Below are 19,207 nucleotides of genomic sequence, written 5' to 3'. Positions count from 1 at the left end.
AGTTTGTGGAAATTAAGTATACGAACATATGATCGCCAAACTTCAAATTCAAGAGAATGGCTGAATGACAGAGCAAAGGAAAATTCCCAGAATAAAGATAAAAAAACAAGAACATGGAAACTTTGAGATGCAAGAAAGGAAACATAGAGGACTGATGCAAGAAATCCAATATTCAACAAATATGAGTCACAGAAAAAGAAAACAAAGGGGAAGGAGACAAGGAAATTATCAAGAGGAGAAAAAGGAATAAAAGAGGAAAAGGAGAAATTTTTCCACTTGAAGAGAGATTTGACTTTATTCTGTTCCCAGCCTTGAACAGAATAAGTGGAAACAGACCCCCACTCAGACTCACTGTCCTGGACTGTCAGAGCACCGAGGATAAGGACTGCATCGGAACAGCTTCCAAAGACAGAAGTGTGAGGTATGTAACAAGGAGCAGATGCAGACTCAGATTGGTATCAGACCCAGTTGACATGGGTTCAAATCCTGGCTCTCACACAGGCCAGTGTGTGATTCTGACAAGTCTTTCTGGACCTCAGTCTCCTCACCTGTAAAACCTGGATTATGGCGTCCTTACCTCATGGGTTATTGTGGGGATAAATGAGTTAATTTATGTAAAGGACTTACAACAGTGCCTAAAATGACATGTGTTTCCCTATTATCATTATTATTCCCTATTATTATTATTTCCCTGTTATTCTTATTTTTCAAAAGAAAAACACCAAAGCAACCAAAAAGAGAAGTTGGTGATTATTCGTCATGGGCACCATGGTTGCCCCCCAGCATTCCTTTCCCTCTCCCCATTGTGGGGCAGCGGTGTGTGACATGAGAGCAGCATGGGGTATGACTCCATCCTTTGGCCTAAGCCAGTCATCCGAATCCCATCGAGCCACAAATTAGTTCTGGGATGCCTCAATTAATCCAGTAAAAGTAGAACACAGGGCTTTTGTTCAGTGGCTGGGGCAGGAAATGCTTTTCTCCCGCTTCCTTCCTGCTATAGCCCCCAGAGGCTGCCAGTCACCATTGCACAACAACGAAGAAAGTCATCACAGGAGGAGGACAAACCCAGGGGCCATGATCCAACTGTGCCTGAAGCCCATACAGCCACCAGACCTTTTAATGATGTGAACCACTGAGCTCTCTTTATTATTTAAACCCGTTGAGTTGGGTTTTCTGTTATGTCCATCTTCCCTGATACACTCTATGCCAGAGCCTCCAGGCCAAGTCCAGCCTCACACTAGGTGTTACCTGGATGATGTAAGACAATGGCAAGCCTTTGGATGAAGCACTGATTGAGGAGAAACTCAGGGTCACCAACAAGGCCACAATGAAGGTGATGATGTTCATGAGGACATCCATCCTTAGAGCAAACCACCTGAGAGCACAGTTAAAGTATAGGAGATGGCTGCAGTTTTCATCATTTAGCATATTAAACCTAAAATTAAGAAATCAGACAAAACAGGAGGTCAGGTTGTGCTTCCATAGACTTAGGGTTAGGGCTACTGGAGAAATAGGGCGAGAGGAATTTTTACTCAAGGGCCAATGCATTCTTATATAGGAGTCTCTTAAAAGATGAGCATATTCATACTCTTTAAAATCTGCTGCCATGGGCATCTTTGATTTGCACTTATTTTGAGAAATCCTACATAGCAGTAGCATATGGTGCTGAGTGGGCTCTTTCTGTCTTTCCCAGAACTGGCAACTGGAACCCACAGCTGAGAACAAGAGGGGCTGAGAACCTCACACTCTACCTCCAAAGGACCGCTGTCTTGGGGACAGCCACTCCCCAAAGGCCCTGTGGAAATGACCGTTGACCCCTTTGATCTATACAGGGTGGCAGGTGAGGAGATCTCAATGTTTGTGATGGCAGAGGAAGGAAAGGAGGGTGCTGGATTGGTTCTCCTCCCCAGTTCAGGGAAAGAAGAGTCAAGGCAATTGTTTATAAAGGTGGAGGAAAAAAAAGAAAGCTGACATCTTGTACCTCTGCTGCGTGTCCCCTGAGCCAGAGGAGAAGGAGCACAGGGCAGAGCGACAGAGAGACGACACCGCCGAGGGATGAAGGCAAGACCCAGCCCCGGAGTTGCTCGGTCCCCAGATGTACGGAAGGTGGGTCCTGCCCGTTCCTGCAGTCCCTAGAGTTGGGGTACAGAGGGAAGATGGCATGTGTGGCTGCAGTCTTGATGCCACACTGATCGGCATGAGGCAAGAGGCCCCATATAAAAGGAAAGCAGTGTGAGGCTGCCAGGCGGAGCTCATGGGAGGACCCACCAGAGCCTGACCATCGGCAGTGCACAGCAGAGCAGCTGGGGACCTGGGTCCTGTTGGGGGCTCTCCCCCACCACACCTTATCTGCACGGAGAGCTGGACCAGAAGAAATCAGCAGCAGAAAGGAGAATGACCCAGACAGGGTGGTCACCTGAGGATGTGTCCTTCCCCACCTCCATCCCTCTGCACCAGCCTCAGAGAACCAGGCTCAGAGAAAAGGGAGAGAGTGTTTAAAAGAGTAGGTGCTTCCCAACAGTGACCCTGCCCCCTTGTCCGACACATAGAGCAGCACAGCATGCCCACTCCAAGCCTCTGAGCAGGTGGAGGGTGGGGGGCCGTGGCCTGAGTACCTTCAAGATTGAAGTTTTAACTGGACTGAGCTAACCTTTGACCAGAAGGGACATTAATCACAATTGCCACTGAAGGTTCCCCTGACTTACTGGGAAAGGGGCTTCATCAGAACAACTGGTAGAAATTATTAGAAAAAATTAAAACTTTCCATGCTTAAACCCCTAAAGAGTTGAGATTCCTCCACTGGTGCAGTCATGACGTCCTCGGCATTGCTGTTCCATCCTGTTCTAAACCTCCTCAAAGGATTCTGGCTGGAAGCCCCTCTGACTACCCAGGCTGGGCCCTGTAGCACCCTCCTCTCTGCTTCCACTCCGACTAATGTTTCCCAGAGCTTAGTTAAAATATTCTTCCAAACACTTTGGTCTTTCTACCATGTCGCTATAAAGCCTACAAATTCAACTGACAGCTTAAGTGACTTAGGAGTCATCTGCGGTCTTAACGTGTGTGGTTGGTTAGGTTGTGCAGAAACAGAACCACTGGCAGGGATCAAATTGGAATTTGACCTTAAACCTTTTTTTAGTGCTGTAGCATTTTTGTCTGTTCGCAGAAGCAGTACAAGTCAGAAGCCCAAGCCCTCTGGAAAGTCCATGAAAGGAACGAAAGGATTAAAAGAGGGAAGAGCCCATCAATGGCGTAGGGCTCAGCTCTCCTATAGGATCGTTTTGGAAACCTTGGGGGAGAATCTGCAGGAAGACAAGGATTGGATCTGTTCAGTTTGTTGTGAGTTGATGAATGGCCCATGACCAGGACACTGGAAGGGTGGATGTGTGATGCAGGACTCTTGACACATGATGTTCAGGTCACACCAGTAACAGCGCTAGCTGCTGACTGAACTAAAGACAGGCTAGGGTGCCAGGTCCACACTGAGATCGTGGGTGGCGGGGAGAGAGAGAGACACAAACTCTGAAGTGTGTGTTAGGATTTTAAGGAGGGAAAGGATGGGGGTGGAAAAAGAACATCTATGTGGCAGAGACGCTACAGATTCACCAAACTCCATTTTCTTTTCCTCCTATGGCCACAGCTGGACTACATTTCCCAGCCTCCTTTGCAGTTAGGTGCACCCATGTGACTGAAATCTGGCCAATGAGTGTGCAGAAATGATGAGTGACTTCATTGGGGTCCTCCACCCACATCTCTCCTCTTATCTTCCAGTTAGACCAGAGGATCCTGGAGAGGTCCCCAAGGCCCTCAGGATGGAAAAGCCCCAGATGGAGAGAGACCGTGTACCTGAGTGTGGAGCAGAATCCCCTACCCCTGCCCCAGGGACCCTCATTCAGGTGTGGCTTGAGGAAGAATAAATATGTATTGCGTTAAGCCCCTAAAATTTGGAGTTGTTTGTTACCACAGTGAGCCTACTGTGATTGATACACACTGATTATATGTGATTATACGGTGTTTTCGAAGTTTGGAGCTGGAGGACTCCAGAGAAATTTATTAATCTAGTCCCGACATTTTAAAGAGAAGAAAACTGGTCCATCTACGAAGTGAGATGTAATGTGATCTTTAAAAATGACTTTTACAAGGAATATGTAATAACATGAAAAATGCTATTTAAAAATAAAACAAGACAAACATGATTATAAATACTTCAGAAATAGAAAAAAAGAAAAGACTGTAAGGAAATACACAAAAATATTAATAGGATTTGGGTTGGGGGCCCATGGGTGATTTTTTTTTTTTTTTTCTATTTTCTCCTATTTTCCTTAACTGAACACATTTTACTTTTAGGGAGAAAAAAATAAAACATGTTAAACGCTGTACTGAGGTTGTCATTGGATGAGCTTGAGTCTTTGGCGGGCCTCGGACACTGGGGAGAAAGGCCTAGTGTGTGAGGGGCTCCTCCTCCGTTCTGCCGGCTCTCCGTCCACAGTCAGGCCTCGCCACCCAGACTTCCCTCCTGAGAGCCGGAGCAGCCGGCGTTTCTGGGCCTCCCGCTGGGGCTGACAGGGAGCGGAAGCCCTGGGGCAGGCCCTGCCCAGGACTTACTTGCTGACGCGGTCGTCCCTCTTGGCGTAGGCGTGGATGGTTCCCAGGCCCTGCATGCACGAGGCTACGTGGGAGACCCAGGGGGACTCGCTGACGCCCTCGACCTTCTTGAGCTCCTGGATTCCTCTGTGAAAAATGCTGCGGGAAAACCAAGAGCGGCCCAGGGGGCCCCACTTGGGGTCTCCCAGTGATCCCCTCAGCTCACACAAATCCAGCTGGGCACTCAAGACAAATGAAGACGGGCGGTGCCATCTAACCAGGGAGGAGGGGCTGGCCCGCCATTCTCCTCTTGGGGGGCCCATCCCTGTGTGTGAGGGTGGGGCTCTCAGAAATTTGAGCCACTCCTTCCTGTGGTCTCAGCTCTGAAGGCTTCTTGCAGCATGAGTGTCTCGCTGCACGAGCTGTGACTCTAGTCTTTGAAGACTAGAGTTTTTCACACAGTGCAGCCCCTAAATACAAGCCAACCACTTCTGGGTACCCAACCAAAGAAAAAGGGATCTGTTCCAATTGTGGAGGAAAATCTGGATCTGGTGCGTCAACTGCCAATATGTGATCTTCTAAAGACATTTTCAAAGGTAATTTTGAACATTTGAACATTGTCACCTCAGGAGCTGATTTTAAAACCAAATGCTCCACAGGATGTAACTCCCCCAGGGCCCCGGTGAGTGAGAGACCACTGCCCTCGGCACGCACATTGGCAGCTGGCCCGTGACAGCGAATCTGATCTGGCCTCCAGACTCAGCTGACATTCACCCAGGGGAGAGGAAGGGAAACCTCATTCAGAGCGCAAGTGAGTTAGTTGGAAACATTGGGTAACTCAGTCTGGATCAGCCTCATCTGGCCTGTCTTGTAGCAAGAAGTAGGGGTGCAGGGCAGAGAAAAACCTTTTGCTAAGTAAGTCAACAGCACAGAGGGGAGAACAGGAACAATGGTCAGACAAGCACACAGATTACAAAAACAAACACCAGCCCAAGGAATCCATTTTAAGAAGTGGTACCCAGGACATGTTATGTTTGTAAAGGACTTGCAGAAATTATTTTTATTTGGTCATTGCAATAAACTCTTGAGGCTGGACACTGAGGCCCATGTGTCCTTTCTCAGAGTCACAAAGGAGGCAGTGGGAGACTGAAGCAAGAGCCCGGCTCCCCCAACTCCCAGGGCACATGTGCTAGTTCCCATGGCGACACCAGCTTCAGCCAAGGACGTGGAGTCAGCCTCTCTGCCCGTACATCCCTACACTCACATTCCCCACTGTCTGTGGCATCATCTGTGGACTTGATCCACAACCTTGAAACATCCAAAATCAAACCGGTAACCTTGATCACCCCCAACTGCGTCTCCTCCAGTATCACTCATATCTGTCTTCACAGCACTCCCCGTCTTGGACTCATCCTTGGCCTCTCCCATCCCCCAACCCCAGCGGACTATCTCCGAAACGGCTCCCGAATCCACCTCTTTTCTGCCCTGACTGCTGCTGCCTATGTCTCAGTTCTCACTCAGATTCTACACTGCAAGAGTCTCCAATCCTATAGCCTTGTCTCAATCTTTCTGTAGCTTCATCCCCCCTCCACACTGCGCAATGGCCACAGCAATATTTCTAAAACTCAGCTCTGAGTGTGATGTTCCTGCTTACAGGTGGACGTGGGTCCACGATTTGTGGGCTGAATCCTTGCAATCTGGGGCACCCTCTTCAAGACCCTCCGTGTCCAGACCAGGGCTGGGCACATTTAGGAACATAATAAACATTTCGTTGAGTTTTATAGAAACTCAAAGTTTATATAATATTGTGTCCCATTTCTAATTTACAAGACACTTATTGATCCTCTTGAGAACCCTTCCAGAACAGGCGAGGCACATGTTTCGATGATTACCGTTTTAGAGATAAGGAGACTGAGGCCTGCAGCGTTCCTCCGACTTCTCCAAGGTCCTCCAGCTAGTTTTGCAGCAGAGCTGGGACTCTGATACAAATTTCATCTGATTTCCAATCCTTAGCCCTCACGCAATACCCACCAGGCTGCCTGCTGAGAACTCCAGCTCGCCCAGGGCGAGGGAGGACCTGAGGAGCTGGGTTTCCTGGAAAGCTGGGACCGATGCTGCCCTCCCGCTTTTTCCCAGGGTGGGTATGAAGGTGGGCACGGGGACCCCTCAGTGCCAAGCAGCCAAGGCCTTTCTCTCACCACGTCAGCGGTCAGGTGGGGCTATTTCTCAAAGCTCAGAGAGACTGGTCTCCTCTATCCTCCAGCAGCAGGAATGGCAAAGCCCAGTGGTTAAGAACGTAACAGCAGGTAGACAGCACCCACGGTCGCTCATTTCCTGGCCTGGGACCAGTGACTTAATCTCCCAGCCATATCCACCCCTCAGCCTTGCTCTGAGGCTCAAATGCCAGATGTATGCCGAGCACTTAGCACATCACCAAAAATCAACGTGCTCCACCATTCAAAGAAGACAGCAAGGACTCAGTACCACCGGGTACTACCGGGTCACTGCACAGGGTTAACCAAATATGCATGGGTTTCGTGTGCTCCTTTTTAAACCGCGCATCGACCTACCGTAAAAGAATGACGACGCCTACAGCCAGGCCGGCCAGGACTAAAAGGACAGCAGGAAACACAGCAGCCAATATCACGAGAATAAACAGCACCGTAAAAAACTGCTGCAGAAAGTTCTCGGCATGAAACGGCAGCCTCACATCCAGCTCGTCCATGTCCTCAGAACAACGGTTCATTAGCCTGCCGGCGGGAGTCCTGTCAAAGAAGCTCATCGGGCTCTTCAGGATCTGTGGGTGACGATGGAGGGTCACGGGCTAGGTGCCTGTTTGGTGACCCCCACCCCTGCCCCGTCCGGCGCTCCCTGGGGCTGGGATCGCGAGCCAGGCCTGAGGTTTTTTCTGGGGGCCAACACAATGCGCCAGGCCGTCCTGGGAAAGCGAGAATGCGGCCCTTTCTCGCCACCACCATGGCTGAGAGTGACCGTGGAGGGATTCAGCCTCCTTGGAGGAGGGAGGGATTTTTTGCCCAGGGCAATAAAAGGCCAAGTTCCCCTGTGTGTGTGTCGGTGGGGGGCCACACCTGTGCACTCCGGCCAGGGCCCTCCACGGCAGCAGCGGAATGAAGAGGGGGCCTGATGTCCTCAGAGCTCTTTGGAGCAGGACATGCCCTCTGGGCCTGCACACGTCTGCTCCAGGGCAATGTCCCAGGGAGACGTTCCTGACCACTCACACCTCCACCCCCAGCCCTGCCTGGGCCCGTGACACACCCACAGCTCCCTGAAGTTTGCCTTTGCAGTTGATAATCAGATACTGGGAGACTCTTCCCAGACTCGACTGTAAGCTCCGTGAGCAGTGTCCCCCCCAGAGCTGAGCACAGTGTCTGGCACATGGCAGGTGATCAATAAACCCCACTGACTGACGTACCGATGCGCATGCAGCCCCTGGGGCGGGGGACGGGGAGCCTGTACCTTGTCAAACACTCGGTCGTGCAGTGAGAAGGATGCCGTCAGCGTGGTCCTGGTGAAAGTGAAGCCTCGGGTGATACCAAACACCAGCACGGACACCGCGCTCCCTGCGCGCGCCCACTGGTACACCCTCGGCCCGGCGTCTGCCAGCACCGGGCCCACCCCGCACGTGCTCATGTTGCCCTGAGGCCCACACGTCATCTTGGGAGGAAAACAAGAGGCACCGAGGATTGATCAGCTGTCAAAAGAATGGGAATTTTTCAGAGAATCTTTCCAGGGAGAAGAAACTAAAAAGGGGTGCATAATTGTTAAGAATGAGTCAGGTGGTAAAATCAAGTCAGTTCCCTGTGGGGACCTCCTGAGCTTTGCATGGGTCCTCCTGCTGGGCCGCTGGGCACCCAAGGGCCCCTGGCTGACAAGGTTCAGCAGAGCCAGTGAGAAAAGCAAAGCAGACAAACCAGACCTGTACAGGGCAGCCAGGAACCACCTGCACCTCAGGAGACCAGAGGTGACGCTGGGCCAGGAAAATCACAGAAGCAACAATAGCTGGATTCCACAGGCTGGCTGAGCAACATTCAGGCAGCCCAGACAGGCCAGGGGATCAGAGACCTGATGGCAGAAACCACCAGGCCTTTGGGGAGACTCAGGAGTTTCTCTGTATGATGGGCCAGCCCCCCCAGGGCCCTCTTCCTTTCCTTTTCTCAGGGTGCACCTAGGAGGGCGCCGGTCCACTGCCCTGGAGTCGGCGGTGGGGAGGAGGGAGCCTGATGAACCAAGGACTCTGGGAGGGTTCAAGGAGACCACACTTGGCTCCATCCTGCACGAGGAGAACACGTGTTTTTGCCTGCATTTCTGGAGGGAGGCCATCTCCTCCTCCTGAAAAACTGGCAGTTTTGCTTTTCTCTGAGCCATGTGCTAAAAGTCAAGACTGCCTTTGGGGAGCAAACAAGCATCTTTCTTCTAAACGTTATTTTGCTGATTACAGCCATAGCGGAAATGTAAACCAGAAGTGGTGGCTGATGGCTGAACATCCATAAAAGCAAAAGCATCCCTGGGGGGCTAATTGACCAAAGGACAGCTTGAAGAGGGTGTTTTGTTGCGCTGTGGGCTATGCCCGCAGTGTCTGGTGGTGGCGCCAATGCGTGGGTCAGCCATCATTGCTGCTGCCCAATTAGAATGGCACTGGCCTACTGGGGAAGCACCACGCATGGGGAGAGGCTCCACTCTGACTCACCCCTTGGGTTCTCCAAGGAAAGGGCTCTTCATGAGCAAGCAAGGATCTGGGGGACGTTCCAGAGATGGCTGTCTTTTTGCACAGAGAAGGCCACCCCTTGGCTTCTCCCCTTGGGACTGGTCTCAGGGAGCTATGCCAAACTCCAGGAGGGCAATCGCATCCTCTCCCCTGCCCATGTCTTCCCAGGGCCTCCTCACTTTGGTTGTCATAGCAACAGAACTGTACCAAAATGTAATCTTGGAGGATGGGCAGGCAACCCCACAGCATTTCCTGGGGCTCCAGGAAAGCTTTGAAACCATAGGCCAAAAGCTGGGAGAGTTTCCAGCAAGCTTGAAGGAGAGCAGATTTATCCATCCTTCCCAGGAGGGGCCTGGCCTAGATGAGAGCTTGGGAGGCAGAGAGAGGCCCCCCAATGGCCCTACAACAAATCCAGGGACCCAGTCTGACTTTTGCATGTCCTATTCCTGGAGGGGGACTTTGGGGAGCAGAGCCAGGTGGAACTCTCTGACACCAGACAGTGTCCATGACAAGATGCCAGTTTCTCTTCAGAGGCAAGAAGACAGAAATCTGTGTTAGGCTTCCCCAGCCTTTCCCAGACACTCCTCAGAGGTACCTTACAACAGAGGCTGCAGAACTGACCCTATCCTGCACGTGCACGACTCCAGCCATGCTGCATTTGCTTGGCACAATCCTTTAAAATTTGAAGGCGGCACATACAAATTTGGATGCCCTGCTTGTCTTGAAAAATCAAAGGGGATTTCAGGAGTTGAGTTGTGTAGTCTAAGCAGCCGACGTCAGCCTTGTGGAGAGGGCTGTGGAAGGCTCATTGTATGGTGTTCATACGCTCCATTAGCAACTGACTCAGCATTTCCCAAAGCCAAAAGGGAACTCACCTGTGAGCCCTTGTTTAACCAGACACCCAGCCACAAGTTGCTGAAGGCGGAGCTGCCAATCATCAGGAGGAAGAGGGACACCACGAAGAGAGAGAGGAAGTACCCTGCAGGGGAGGGTAGAGGGCCAGGGGTTACAGAGGCCAGGGGGCTGTGGTGGGCTCCTCTTCCTTGGGTCTAACCCTGGTGGGAAAATCAAAGCCTGTAGGAAAATGGCCTCTACCCCGGGAACCACTTTCTAGGCTGATGTGACAAGTCTGAGTGTTAGGTCCCTGGACCCCCAATGGGGACATCTGTTCCACCTGGTTGGAACATGGGTCCAAATTGTCAACATATTAAAAAAAACAAAACAAAAAAACACACCACTATTCACTTTAATAGAAGTGACTCAGTATTTTAAAACAAACAAATAAAAACCCAGCCTTGCTGAGGGGAGACAAGGAATGAAACTATAAGGTACGTTTTGCTCATGGAGATGACTCTTGCACTGAAGGCAGGCAACGAGCGGGTGCCTGCTGTCCTCAGAGATTAGAGAGCGAGGTTACACAAGAACCACAGCTGGGTCATGCTGCTGTTCACTCAGTTTCAATAAATAGAGTCTGGCAGCTTTAATGGAGACAAAGGATGACTCCATTTAAAAGGCTGTTTTATCAGACTTTAGATTTTTAGGGGGAAAGAATAAAAGCACTGATAAATGACCTTAGCATAAAGAGAGTAATTGTTAAAGAAACCATAAAACATGAACCCAACAGTTTAAGAAAGAATTTTTTAATGCAAATTAAATCAAGAAACCCGTTGTTTTCTACCGAACCTCCAGAAGCCTTAATGTACGTGTGATAAGTTTTCCAGGTCACGGTTGCTCCCCGGGGGGACTCAGTCTGGATGAGCTGGTGCAGAGGAACGGTGGGGACAAACACAAGTCCTGCGGCGCCCCCCAGCGGGGCAGGCCCCATCCCACCCACTCCCGGCCACCACTAGGGCCAACTGCCATCCTTTCTTCCACCAGCCCTATGCTTTGAAATTTCCAACATACTTTTGCTCATTTTGTTTTATTTGGTCCTCATTACAGCCCTGTGAGGCAGGTGGTTTTCCGTGTTTTGAGAAATATATTTATTAAGCACCTACTATGTGCTCAGCCCTCGGGAGACAGGGGCTGTCTTGATCTAGTTCTGCAGAAGCAGATCCTAAGAAGAGGATGTGAACGCATGCAGTTTACTCCAGAGCTAAAGGGTACAGGGAAAGGAAGGCAACAATAAAAGGTGTCTCATCAAGGCAGCAGCACCCATGGGCGATGGGAGCTTAACCCAGCATAGAGAAATCTCAGGCTGGGGCAGAACTACAACTCAGAGGCCTTTCTCATGCTCAGCGGGACCTGGGATGTTTCTACACCAACTCCCGTTGGCCACTGGGTGAGGGCTCCCCCCAGGGGTTAATTCCCCAGCACTTCTACCTTGACCTGCAGCTGGCAGCTACTAGAGAGCCCCAGGCAAAGGGATGCAGGTGTGGCAGCTGTGTGCGCAGAAGTGCTAAGGGCACCCACACCATCTACTACAGGGCCAACAAGAAGACATCTACCATGGAGCTCACACCATGAGAAGAAACCTGGGGCATCCTCCCAGGTGGATTCCTGATTCCCTCCGCGTGGCTGTCCCAAGTCCTCTCCATTTTCCAAAGGGTGAGGGCAAATGACCGTCAAGCTCTCATTGAAACAGCTTTCAGAGGTGCAGGGAGGCTGCCTAAGAGCTCCCAGCAGCCAGGATTGAATGCATGTCTCTTCCCTCTCCTACACAGAGGAGCATGAAAATGTCCACTCCAAAGCAGCATGCTGTAGTTACACCTGGCTCTTGTAAACAGAGATAAAGAGAGCCAGACACGGGGGCCCCCCTTCGCAGGGCTCTCTGCATCCCGCCCTGGCAAGGAAAACTGTCCCATCTCAAAGGCGCCTCCGTGAATAGAGCTGCCATTATCCTCCCTGCCTGGGAAACCCTCGCGCTTCTTTGAAATGTTCAGCCTGGCTTTCACTCATTGTGTCTCCCTCTGGGTCTGCAGCATGAGGGGGTCACCTCGATGGGTCCGCAGAGCCTAACGAATGGCACCCTAAAGCATAAAAGGAACCGTCAGATCCCCTTGCAGCCCCAGTCCAGGCAGCTGTGTTGCTGATGGTCTGCTCACCTTCGCTGCCCTTGGAAAATGCCCTCGTGCCAGCCCAGTGGGCCGTCACCTTCAACCCTTCCCTTCCTATAGCTCTCAGAGCATTTAATTTCACTCTTTCCCTTTCCTCTCCAGAGAAGAGGGATGAGGAGGAGAAGAGGAGCAGGATTTACTCTCCCCACAGGACCCCAAATCCTGAGCAGCCTGGAGCTTTCCTGGGAAAGCATGGAAGAGACTACAGGGCCCCCCACTTCAGCCTCGGCCGCCTCCAGAGCGATAAAAATATATTGTTTTTCCAAATGGGCACGCATTTGTCACAAGCACCATTAATGGTGCCAACTTTCATCGATAAGAAGACTCACATTTTTTCCCCACATTTTAGCATCTCTGAAATCAGGATGTGTCCCATTCGGTAGTATGCCATATCATCTAATTGGCAGAGACTTTTCTTAGTGCTACATAAAATGATGGTGTTCTCAAAATGGATGGCATCTTAAATTTGTTGAAATATACTAAGGGTTTTTTTCAGCTACACATTTTTGAGGGACCTTGCTGTGGGCACTTTGAGCTAGGGGTATTTTGATCTCTGCCTTCTCAGTGCCCAGTGAGGGGCAGGGCACAAAGTAGGTGCTCAACAAATATTGAATGGATAAAGGGATGGAAGGCAACAGAGTCTAAGGAGGAGAGGCAGCTTGGCCAGCCTGGTTCTCGCCAAGTTTATCTCCCACATCTCTCCTCTCTGCCTTCCTGGAATTGCCTGATGCCCTTGAGCCCAGGTCCTCCCCTTTCCCCTCCTTGTCACCAGAGTGTCCCTGGCAAACTCCTACATATGCTTAAAGGACCAGTCCAAAGGTCACCTCCTCTGTGAAGCCCTCCCTGACTTCTCACTCCCACCCCAGCTCCCCATTACTCTTATCACAGTTTCCCATGATTATCCTCTTGCAGGTGGCTCCCACCAGACCAAAAGATTCCGAGGACAGGGCCATATTTTCTTTCTCTCCCCAGCCTAGCTTAGTGCCTGGCACATAGTAGAATGCTGAGTCCTTTTGTGGAAAGAATGAATAACCTTATCCCACCTCGATCTCTTCACGGCTGCACAATTCTTTCTCAATGCTCTGCATAAAGACTGGGAAACATCTCCTGTGTGTGCTTTTGCGTGTAATTAATCTCTGTGCATTGCTTTGATCTTTCCAACTAATCATCATCATCATCATCATCGTCATTATCATCATCATCACAACAACAACTACTGAGGGTTACTATATGTCAGGCACTGTGTTATTCATTCTATGTACAGTTTCTAATGTAATCTTTGCAAGAACCTATGAAGTTGGTACTCTTATTTCCCCCATTTTATGGATTAAGGAACTAAGGTTCAGAGTGGCCAAGTACCTTGCTTCAAAGTCATAAAACTAGTAAGTGGTTGAGCCAGAATTTGGACTCAGGCAGTTGAGCCCCAAGGCTCACACTATAGTAAACCACATAATTCTAGCTGCCCCAAAGGACATACAGCATGCCTACACTTCTCTGTCCCAAATGGTAGGTGCCCAACAAATAGTTAAGAGTATGTAACTCAGGGAATGAAAGGTAAATACCTTTTATGTCTACAAACTCTGATTCTGTTTCAGGTTCTTTTCCATCATGTTTCTCATCTCCTGGAGCCAAAACTAGGGTGAGAAATAAAGAGAGATCTGTATCCACTCGTGAGCCGTGGGTGATAAGAGAGGCGTGATTGGAACTCTGATTGTACCAGTGTCTTCATCTCTCTCAGCAGGACTCTCCTTAAGGGCTTCCACCACTGCTGCATCATAAATGTGCTCAGGCTCCTGGAGACAAAATGAAATTCCTCTGAAAATGAAATGACAGAACTTCTCCAGGCCAGAAATCATGAGGGAAGGCACCCAATCTCTTGCACCCAAGGCCAAAGAGTTTTACCTTGAATTGCAACCCTCAGAGTTTGTGAATCAGTTTTGCATAGAGTCCTCTCTCCTCCATTAACTGTTCCCTTCTCACAGATCTCTCCATCTTCCACCAAGATGACTTCATCACAATACTCCAGGAACTGCAGAGATATTAAAGCAATCTACAGTGAGCTTCTGCCTTGGAAGAGAGAGAAGAGAGCCATGCCAGACTCCCATTCAGCAGTGTCCCAGGCTCATCTGGTCCAGGGGTTCTCAACCTTGGCACCACTGACATTGAGGGCCAGATAATTCTTTGTTGGGGGGTGGGGTGGGGTGGGGACTGACCTGTGCATTGGAGGATATTTAGCAGCCTCCCTGGCTTCTACCCTCTAGATGTCAGGGGCCCCTCCTCCCCAAGGTGTGACAAGCAAAAGTGTTTCCAGACATTGCCCAGTGCCGGCTAGGAGGCAAAATGGCCCTCAGTTGAGAAGCACTGATTTAGTGCCCACGGGTCTCATGAGTATAAAAGAGACTTTTGGTTGCCACTGTGAAGCATATTGAGCCTTCCTTTGCTATTGCTTCCTACATGAGCTGCTGTGCTAAGAAATCTCATCATGGAGACTTGGAGTATGAAATTGACAAAGTCACTGCAGCCAAGATTTGGTGGAGAGGGGAAATATGACCTCAGAGATGGCTTCCCTCTGTTGTAACATTACAAGCCCACCTCATCATCCTCATCTAGCCCAGGAGATGTAGCCTACCGTGCGGTCTCCGGCCTCCAGGCCATACTAGCTGGCCGGAGGAGTTTACACCAGCTTTATCTGTGCGATAAAAATATAGCCACATTTAATGATAGCATCCTACATTTTGCCCAAAGCACTTCTGTTTTTCTAATTTGAGTTCCCTTCATTTCCATATCATGCCTGAAATCAAAGAGTTGCTAAGAGGAGTTTCCTTTCATTTTGGAATGAGACCAAGCTCTCCCCATAGGATCAGCCCATCTAGGGGCAGGAAGACCCTCTTAGAGGTGGACAAGATGCTGTGAGATCTAAGATGGTTCAGCCAAAACAGGGCCTTGAAATACAGGTCTTTCCCCTGTGCTTTGGGGTTCACCCAAGGTCAAATCTACCTTTGATGCTCTTGATTGAAACCCTGAAAGAAGTAGCTACATTTGGTCATTGTGCATCTGATTGGGTTTGGGGGGAAGAGGGTGGTGCCCAAAAGGCCAAATGACAGCAGTTTCGCTTGGCTTTGGACAGCTCCAGCCTTTCTGCTTCCTTTGTACTAACTGCCCTGTCCACTTTCCCAGACAGCCCAAGGAGGGACAGTCCGGCTTTTAATGTCCAGTTGAGACACTTTCTGACAGGGCCATTTTCCTGAAAATCACCTCTCACCTTTGCACAGCATCTTCTAACTTTCAAAGGCCGATCTCATCTCCTATCTCTCAGTCTCCCACAACCCAGTGAAGAAAGCAGGCAACATTATTATCAGCCCATTTCTCAGATGTGGAAACTGAGGCACAGATGTAGGGGCACACATTCCAGCCCCTGAAGCTCCTGGTGCAGCTCCTCTGGCCAGCAAGCTCCCAGTTCTCTCCAGTGAGACTAGGTGTGATCTGAGCAGCTTTGTTCTGCAGACTCACAAAATCTGGCCCTGGGTTGGATTTCAGTGGCAGGCCAGCGGCCTCATTTCATTCGTTTCCTCAAGTGATAGAAGGGCAATGGTCCATCCTGAGCACTCGGAAGCATACAGATTGCCCGCGGGCCCCAGAGTAAAAGCAGCCCGAGAAATGTTCTGGAAAAGCCCACAGGCTCCAGGTCTGGGCTCCGAGCGCCTCCTCCCCAACAATGGATGGCCGGACTGAGACTCCAGTGCCATCTGGTGGCTGCCTGTATTTTTCAACACGCAAAAAGTAAGATGAAATGACCTTGGTGAAAAATAGTGTCTCCAAGGCCTCCTGGGTTCTTGCCTGAGTTCATACCGCTGGTGAGTGAGGTCCAGAGATTGGGCCAGGACCAAGGTCACATTCTCCCCCCTTGAGGACTCCTGCAAAGACAGCTCTGACCCACATCCGTCAGGTGCCGGGAGTCTCCCTGTGCACCCCCAGGACTCCAGGAGGACAGCCCTTCCTGCTACACATGGTCTCCAGGGACTGGACCCTTGCAGTGCAGAGCTGTGGTCACCATAGTTAGCACCCTGGCTGGGCGAGAGCCCGTTCCCAGTCACCTCATGGGGGTCCAGAAGAAATCCAACCTTCTCCTCACCCTGGTCCCTGCCCAGCAGAGGAACGAGGAGCTCTTGTCTGCACCAGCCCAGCTGGCTGCTTCCTGGAGGTGACAGATGCCACTCAGAGGAAACCTGAGCAATCCCCACATGCAAAATTCAGATGCTTGGAGCTTATCCTGAGGTCTCTAGCCCTCAGCAAACAGAGGCAGAGGCTGGGGGCAAAGCCACGGGTATAGGAAGGCCTGGTTTTCCTGGGTCTTGAAGAAACTTTTCCCTCTTTGGCCGGCCCTTCTGGCCACTGACAGAGGAGCCTAAAGATGCTGGCTACGGCATCCTGTAGCCATGGCAACTTCATTTGCTGCCAGCTCCCATCCCAGCTTGACTTACCTTTGCAAAGGCTGAGAGTCCTGCCTCTTACCCCTAGTTTAACATTTCCCCACAGGTGGCAAGAGAGTCAGAAGACAGGACTTCTGCTGCCTCTGCTCCAACTGACCTCTCATTACAGGCCAGTCCTGTGGGCTCTCTCCTCCTGCAGGGGACACACACGCATGTGCGTGCACACGCATGTGCGCACACACGTGCACACACACACACAGCACATCTCTGGGGAGTCACTGTAGGACAGGGGTAACCTGGCTTATCTCAGGGTAGAGAGGGGTCCTGGCTTCCCACCAGGCATCCAGAACCCTTTACATGGGGCTGACACAGTAAGAACTGTCCCCACCCTGCCAAATTCCCAAGCTCATTCAGGGGATTCAGTCAGTCCCTTTCCTGGGCAATATTCATGTTCCTAAGCCTGAGAGCGTGGCTCTGGGCAGGGAGAAGCTTCTTGCCTTAGTCCCGAAGTCCTGGTCTCCATCCTTTTTCCCCTGGGGAGTGATGCCAGGGGTATCTGGGCCTCTCATCAAGGGATCTGTCATCCCCTGCCACCCCACACCCGGGCACCCCTGGCCTCAGGCCTGCCCAGCCCTTGCTGGAGGAAAGGTTGGTCTAAATGTTCCTACCCGACTTCCCATCTCCCCACCATCAGTGGTCCAGAGCTGGAGAAGGTGCCAAGTGTCCACCCCACAGGTAGGGGTCAGTGGTCCAGAGCTGGAGAATCTCCCTCTGATGGAGGGAAGGTCTTGGCCCCACTGAGCCCAAAAGTAGGGCAACGGAAGCGTGCACAGAGAGGAGCAGGCAGGTCTAGGTGTGAACCAGGATGGCCGGGGCCGGTCATGGTGTCTCCTGTGCGCCTCTCCCATTCCCTGACCTGGTCCAGGTGAGGACAACAGGTTTAGGCAGAAGAGGAGACTCTGTGAGCATCAAGTGCCACGCCCATTTCATGACCTCACGGGTCCTGCTGGTCCCAGTCACCTGAGCTGGTGGGTCACCAGGACGATGGTCTTCCACCTGAGCGCCTCTCAATGCACTCCTCAAAGACGTGCTTCCCCACATGGGCGTCCAAGGCCGACAGCGGGTCATCCAGCAGGTAGATCTCATGGTTCAAGGAGACGGCTCGGGCCAGGCTGATCCTCTGCCTCTGCCCCCCAGAGAGGTTGAGGCCCCGCTCCCCGATCTGCAGACAAGGGCAATGCTACTGTCATTCACCGGACCCCATTCCCCACCCTGCAGTCCTTGGGGACCAGGAACTTCCTGAAGCTTCTCTAGATTCTTCTGCAGACTGCTCATCACCCCTTTACAGGAACCCCCCGGCCACACCAGGTACCCTGGAAAGCGGAAAGCTCCACTTCTGCAGGAAGCCTGGTGGGCAGTGGCAAATAGGGAAAAGCTCTTTCCATTGCTGAGTGAAGGGTAGCGGGCTCACAACGGCCCCATCCCAGTGCAGTCCTGTAGGGAGGGGCTACATCTTGACCGCTAGCACCAAAGGGCATTGTTGAGCAGGAAGCTCTGGGCAAGTGGACAAGCGAACAGGAAGGAAAACTGTCTGGGAGAAGAGGGACAAGGGGGCTCTCTTTGTTTACCTGTGGATCAACTCCCCGCCCCCACTAGGCAAGTCTAAGCTCCATGAAAATAACAGACATGTCAGCCTTTTTCATCATTACATCCCTAAGGCCCGGCACCACACCTGGCCCAGAGCAGGTGCTCAATAAACATTTGTTGAAAAGATGAAAAGCTTAGGTTGTCTACTTTAGGTGATTCTATCCAACTGACCCCAAAGTGAGCCTCCAGGAGTTCGGCCAGGTGTTGTGCTGAGCACTGGGGCTGGACACATGAAGTGGGACCAGAAAATTCCCCTATCTACTGGGAACTAGCATCTTAGCAGGGTGGGGGGCGGTGTGGTTAGTTATACACATAATAATGGCACAAAGCAGAATTTAATGAGTGCCAACTGAGAAGCATAAACTAAGTACATTGGGGCAAATTACTTTAGACTCTGGGTCTGGGGAAAGCCTTCTTCAAGGGTGTGGATTTGGGGTGGGAACTTGAAGGGTGGTAACTGAAGGCAAGTGCACACCTAGTCAGGCAGGTAGGGGTGGGTGGAAGCAAACCCTGGCAGGGAGGTCAGTGCTGCAGTGGCTGTGATGGCCATTTCCTTGATGCAGGCACACGGAGGTACCAGCAGAGAATGACAATGTGCTCTCAACTGGGCTTTCTTCAGGATGCCTCATTCTTTGGGCTCCTGGGCAGAGGGGGAAGACTGGGCAGAGGGGGAAGTCTGTGCAGAGGGTACACTGGGATGGGAAGACAGAAGGTGGCCTGGTGACTCCCCTGGGTCACCTGAGTTGGCAGGCTCAGCCCAGGACCCC

General features: G+C 51.2%; 1 protein-coding gene across 1 annotated transcript in view; it reads right to left on the bottom strand.

The window, feature by feature from the left end:
• Positions 1-19,207, bottom strand: part of ABCC12 (ATP binding cassette subfamily C member 12) — a 60,981-nt gene that overhangs the window by 10,984 nt on the left and 30,790 nt on the right. The window contains 14 exon segments of the mRNA XM_082366832.1: positions 1,249-1,435; positions 4,603-4,740; positions 7,152-7,378; positions 8,059-8,256; positions 10,183-10,286; positions 10,991-11,101; positions 13,926-13,997; positions 14,081-14,156; positions 14,266-14,280; positions 14,284-14,329; positions 14,331-14,392; positions 17,814-17,818; positions 17,821-17,844; positions 17,847-18,015. Coding sequence (XP_082222958.1) covers positions 1,249-1,435; positions 4,603-4,740; positions 7,152-7,378; positions 8,059-8,256; positions 10,183-10,286; positions 10,991-11,101; positions 13,926-13,997; positions 14,081-14,156; positions 14,266-14,280; positions 14,284-14,329; positions 14,331-14,392; positions 17,814-17,818; positions 17,821-17,844; positions 17,847-18,015 — 1,434 coding nt within the window.

This window comes from Balaenoptera borealis (genome assembly GCF_965194805.1).
Source record: "Balaenoptera borealis genome assembly, chromosome: 19".
Classification (NCBI taxonomy): domain Eukaryota; kingdom Metazoa; phylum Chordata; class Mammalia; order Artiodactyla; family Balaenopteridae; genus Balaenoptera; species Balaenoptera borealis.
Note: the sequence above shows the minus strand (reverse complement) of the source record. Positions and strands in the feature narration are given on the sequence as shown.